This window comes from Solea senegalensis, linkage group LG17 (assembly GCF_019176455.1).
Source record: "Solea senegalensis isolate Sse05_10M linkage group LG17, IFAPA_SoseM_1, whole genome shotgun sequence".
NCBI classification, from domain to species: domain Eukaryota; kingdom Metazoa; phylum Chordata; class Actinopteri; order Pleuronectiformes; family Soleidae; genus Solea; species Solea senegalensis.
Window position 1 is genome coordinate 21,089,420 of NC_058037.1, and position 6,013 is coordinate 21,095,432.

At 43.3% G+C, this 6,013-nt stretch overlaps 1 protein-coding gene across 1 annotated transcript; it reads left to right on the forward strand.

Moving 5' to 3' along the window:
* Positions 1 to 1,118: 1,118 nt before the first annotated feature.
* On the forward strand, positions 1,119 to 5,970 carry rpf2 (ribosome production factor 2 homolog). Its single transcript, XM_044049310.1, has 7 exons — positions 1,119 to 1,807; positions 3,078 to 3,210; positions 3,469 to 3,506; positions 4,039 to 4,078; positions 4,165 to 4,246; positions 5,455 to 5,531; positions 5,674 to 5,970. Exons 1-7 carry the CDS (start codon positions 1,785 to 1,787, stop codon positions 5,878 to 5,880), a joined length of 600 nt encoding a protein of 199 aa, XP_043905245.1. The 5' UTR covers positions 1,119 to 1,784; the 3' UTR covers positions 5,881 to 5,970.
* Positions 5,971 to 6,013: the final 43 nt, after the last annotated feature.

Genomic DNA, 6,013 nt, shown 5'->3' on the forward strand with positions numbered 1-6,013 from the left:
AAAAGAGTATGTACATTATGACATGAACGCAGACTCCCCCTTGTGGCACGTGAGAGTAAATCATTGACTGTATGTTAATGAAAATTCACCATGATCAACTCATAGCCTTTAGCTTTAATTACTTCACAGTGCTGATGTTTGATGACATCCCAGTGGTGGAATAGTGTTTAGTTTCTTCCCGTGCTCCTGATAAACTCTTCTTATTGAACAAAGTCAGGATTTATTATTTATTATTGCTGCTCCTAAATCACCTCGTGACGCTCCATGGAGTCCATTCATTTACATGTTTGTGAGTGGACACGCATGGCAGCACCTGTTGTCCCAGTGCTGAGGAATGAAAAAGAAAGTCCAACATCGGCTCATCAATTCTACAACTCAACTCTCCCTGAAAGTTCCCTGAAAGTTCCCTGAAAGTTCCCTGAAAGTTCCCTGAAAGTTCCCTCACCTCCTCCAGGCTCATGCTCAACGAGTGTCTTCATGTTCATGTAAAAGTGCCTGCCTCCATGTCTTCTTCTGACAGAGCCAGAAGACTTTGGATGCTGTTCATTGGCTGCTGTGTGGTCACATGACCTCTCTGTGTGGTCACATGACTTCTCTGTCTGTCATTGGGAGCCGAGCAGTTACAATAAAGTAACCCTTTATTTGTTGTTCATGTTGCTCAAAACCCTCAAATGCTGTGATGTCTTTTTGACCAGGACACGTCTTTTGTCTTGTTAGACGGAGTTCTTTTTGACCAGGACACGTCTTTTGTCAGAGTAGCAGAGTTCTTTTGACCAGGTAGATGACGCCTGGTATTATAGACTATTCTTATTGACCAGGCTTAATGCCTTTTATTCAAAGAAGTAGATATTTGAGTTTTTGACCAGACACGCCTTTGTCTTGTTAGATCTGAAGCTCTTTTGGACCAGGATACTGCCTTAGTCTTTGTTAGACGAGCGCCTTTGACCAGGACACGCCTTTGCATTGTTGACGGAGTCGTATTTGACCAGACACGCCTTTTGTCTTGTTGAGTTCTTTTTTTGGATCCAGGACATGCTATCTTGTTAGACGGAGTTCTTGACCAGGACACGCCTGGCTTGTTAGACGGAGTTTCAACACTATAGGGAGAATGCCTTTTGTCTTGTTAGACGGAGTTCTTTTTGACCAGGACACGTCTTTTGTCTTGTTAGACGGAGTTCTTTTTGACCAGGACACGTCTTTTGTCTTGTTAGACACAGTAAGACACATATCATGATGCTCGCTCCACCACTTCACAGTGAACGTGTGACCCAAACACAACAAGCTTGCTGTCATCAGTCCACAACATGCTGGAGCATTTCTCTCCAGTCAATGTGTTGAATTGTAACCTCTGTTTTTCAACAACTCTGTGGGGGCCAGGTTTAGTGGCCCCCAGGTCACCTGAGTTTGAGACCCCTGTGTTAGACTTAGACTGTAGTTTAACCATTACAATTACAACTACACTGTTTGGACATTCTTTGAACATTTACTTTTAAGAAGTTGTTTTTCGATCAAAATAAAACCACATCTACCGCGGCCGAACTGGTGACGTCACTTCCGGTCACTGTGTGCGTGTGCAGTGACGTATGAGCTGAGTTTGTGTAACTCCAACACTAGATGGCGCTGCTAGACGTTCAGTAGACTGTCGGCCGCCGTCAACACAACAGAAGAAGAAACGGTCGCCGTGGAGAGTTGTTGACTTCCGGTGTGTCGTTGACTCTTCACGTGGAGAGAAAGCGGCGTTGACACGTTTCTCTGTGTGAACGGAGCAAAACACGCACGAGAACATGACACAGTTGGACAGTGTAGTGTGAGTGTGACTTTTCATTCACTCTCTTCTATTTCATGTCTTCATCCTCTGTTTCATGTCTTCATCTCCTCCTCCACTCTGAGCTAGCTTATTAGCCTAGCATTAGCGACTGCTGTAGCAGGCTAACATTAGCTCCGTGTGCAGGCGAAACATAGCATGCTAGATGCTAGAATAATATAATCAATGATGTGATTAAAAAACGCAAAATAAATTCAAGGATTATGAATAAGTGAGTAGTTATACATGGTATATAAGTTTAGGGAAGTTGTAACATGACGTTATGGTGTAATGTATATAATAAAAGGACATGTTTTTAATCTAGACCAACATTTTCTTTTAGATCAGTGTTTTTTAACCATAGCGCTACAATTTCCTACTTAATTATATTAAACGCCTCAAAGAAGTTTGGAAACGTTTTTCCCAAATGGTATTTTATTTTATATTGTTGCAGAACAACTTGTATGGATCGGACATTCGTGGTATGAGCAACATTGGTGCCCCCCCAAAAAAGTGCCCAAATCCCCTGCGTTAGAGTAGACCCATCCTAGAATTAGGAGCAGTGGACTTGAACCGGCGACCTTCCGGTTACAAGTTCCCTTTCCACTTGGTATGCCCCCATTATTCTGTGTTGGTATTCACCCGTGCAGTGTTATTATTTTCACTTGTCCGACACGACATCTAATGCTTTTTTACATCAACAAATGTTCTAAGACAGGGGTGTCAAACTCATTTTTGTTCAGGGGCCACATACAGCACAATTTGATCTCAAGTGGGCCGGACCACTAAAAATAGTAAAATAATAACATAATAACCTATGAACAACAAGAACTCCTTGCTTTTTTCTCCTTTGTTTTACATTTAATGAAGGATATTTTTACAAAACATGAAGTTTCTTGAGAAATATAAGTGCAATTTCAACAATATCATGCCTAAATGTGCTATTTACACACCACACTGGCTTTATAAAGGCACAAACATTTAGTCACAGGTATCTGGAAGAGATTTAGATTTTAACAAATTCATCCTGTGGGCCGGATTGGACCCTCTGGCGGGCCGGTTCTGGCCCCCGGGCCGTATGTTTGACACCCCTGTTCTAAGATAATAAGCTATTATCTAAGCTCTTTCTAAGATATGTTTGTGTTCTGGAAGTACATACAGGTGTATTGGCTGGAGTCCTTGTTATGATGATTAACAGTGTGTTTACCTGTGTGTGTGTGTGTGTGTGTGTGTGTGTGTGTGTGTGTGTGTGTGTGTGTGTGTGTGTGTGTAGGAAGCCCAAGACAAAGCGCTCTAAGCGCTTCTTAGAGAGCAGAGCTCCAAAGCTGACTGAGGACGTGAAGACTGCCATGATCATGAAAGGAGGGAACACCAGTGAGACTGTCACCAAGGCTCTCAAAGACATAGTGAGTTCTCACATCTCCACGCTAACCCTGGAGCTAGAGCTAATGTGACAACATCAAACTGTCTGAAGGTTCTGTTTTCATGGGCGTGTGTTTACAGTTTTAATCTTTTAGTCATGGCTATGTGATAAGTCAAGTATGTTCCTGTTACATTTGAGTAAGAACACAACTCTTACACTGGTCACATGTGTTTACGTTGGCTGTTTGTTACATGTGTGCGTTGTGAGTGTTGTGATTTCATAAAAACATGTGTTCCTGCAGCATTCCCTGAAGAAGCCCAATGCTGTGCTGTACAAAAAGTAAGTGATTCTTGATTCAGTGCAAATGATTTAAGCTGATTTAAAAAACCCAGATCACTAACAACAATGTGGTGAAGTTACAACATTGTGATAATTGTGAATGGAAAACATTAGTTTCATTTCATGCACCAGCATACAGTCACAGTGATTGTTATTATAATAACTAACATTATTCAGTACCTCGTGATTTGTAAGGATTTTATTTCAAATTTGTGTTGTGTTTTTTTAAAAATGTGTATGCAAATAAAATCACTGGTTTATGTGTGATGAAGTTTTTTTAATTATCATGAATCAGTATTATTTTGTTCAGCATAAATGTCACATGCTTTGCTGATCTTGATATTATGGCACGTGATCCTCCTTGTGCCTGTAGCCATTGTTTATTTGACATGATGTCACATGATGTCTGTAGTTATGCACATACCTTATCAACGGTGAACTTGCTTAAATAAAGTTAAGTGTTGTGTGTTAAGTGTGTTACGTGTCTATCTACCGAAGATAAACACTCAATCATTTTTTATTCATTTTTTAGAAAGAACATAACTCGACCGTTTGAAGACTCTACATCACTGGTATGTTGGAAACAAGGCAAATGCTTTATTACACTTTTCCAGGTGTTTTCCAGATGTGTCACTAATCACGTGAACTCTTTTATCAGGAGTTTTTCTCGAAGAAGACGGACTGTTCTTTATTTCTGTTTGGCTCTCACAACAAGAAACGGCCCAACAACTTCATATTTGGTAAACATCCGTACACCGTTAGACGTTAGAGCGAGTCTTTCACAGAATAGTGTCAATATCTCTCTACATAGAACACATAGTATTGTTTCTGGCTACACAGACGTTAATGTTCCTGCCCTCAGTCAGAGCCGCTGTCTCAGGTGAAAAGTAACTCTTCAAAGTGAAAACCAGACCAAAATACTGTGAACAGCAGAAGCACACTGACCACACACTGACCACTCACTGACCACACACTGACCACACTGACCACACACTGACCACACACTGACCACACACTGACCACACTGACCACACACTGACCACAGTGACCACACTGACCACAGTGACCACACACTGATCACACTGACCACACTGACCACACTGGCCACACTGACCACACACTGACCGCACACTGACCGCACTGACCACAGTGACCACACGCGATCACACTGACCACACACTGACCACACACTGACCACACTGACCACACTGACCACACACTGATCCTGCCACGGCCACACACTGACCACACTGACCACACACGCCCAGCCACACTGACCACACTGACCACACACTGACCACCACACTGACCACCACACAGCCACACTGACCACTCAATGATCACACCGTCACACACTGGCCAGCCACACTGGCCACTGACCACTCACTGGCCACACTGACCACCACACTGACCACACACTGGCCACACTGACCACGCACTGACTACACACTGACCACGCAGCCACAGTGACCACGCTGATCACACTGACCACACACTGACCACACACTGACCACACACTGACCACACACAGCCACACGGCCACACACTGACCACACACTGACCACACACTGACCACAGTGACCACACACTGACCACAGTGACCACACACTGATCACACTGACCACACACTGACCACACACTGACCACACACTGACCACAGTGACATAGAGTAATGTTGTATTCATGACATCAGTACTTGTATTCTAGTACTGATGTACTATTCATATACAGCGTCCTCCTATAGTACTGGAACAGTGACAAATGGGTCTCACATGAAAGATGAGTGGGTTCAAACAGAAGGTGCTCTCTTCTAAGAGGGGAATCAGATCCAGATGTAAACACCTGCATGTAACAGCTGACATGTTGGCCTCAGTGTTCCAGTACTACAGGAGGTGTATAATTGCAGTATTTTTGATATCCCAATAATACCATGTTGTTGTGTTTGCAGGTCGTCTCTTTGACTTCCACGTGCTTGATATGATTGAACTTGGAATTGAGAAGTTTGTTTCACTGAGTGAGATAAAGGTAATGAATGTTTTTGTGGACGATGTGACGATGACTTGTTTGAAGCTGTCACACAGAGAGATGTAGACAAGTGAAGAAACATAATGTCTTCATGAGCTGCTTCCAGATAATCATAAAGTGTTATTTGTTGTTTCTACTGCAGGCAAATAAGTTTCCCGAGGGGACGAAACCCATGCTTGTGTTTGCGGGCGAGGTCTTTGATACAGACGCTGAGCACAAACGTCTGAAGAGTCTCCTCATCGACTTCTTCAGGGGCCCCACTGTGCCTGCAGTCCGTCTGGCAGGGTTAGAGCATGTGCTGCACTTCACGGCACTGGACGGCAAGATATACATGCGCAGCTACAAGTAAGGAATTGACATTTACTAAAAATGGCAGCACTTGTGTTTGAAGTCTTATCTGCAACCTCTGGACAGACGGATAACAAGTGAGGACAGGTGACGACAGGTGATGACAGGTGACGACAGGTGACGACAGGTGACGA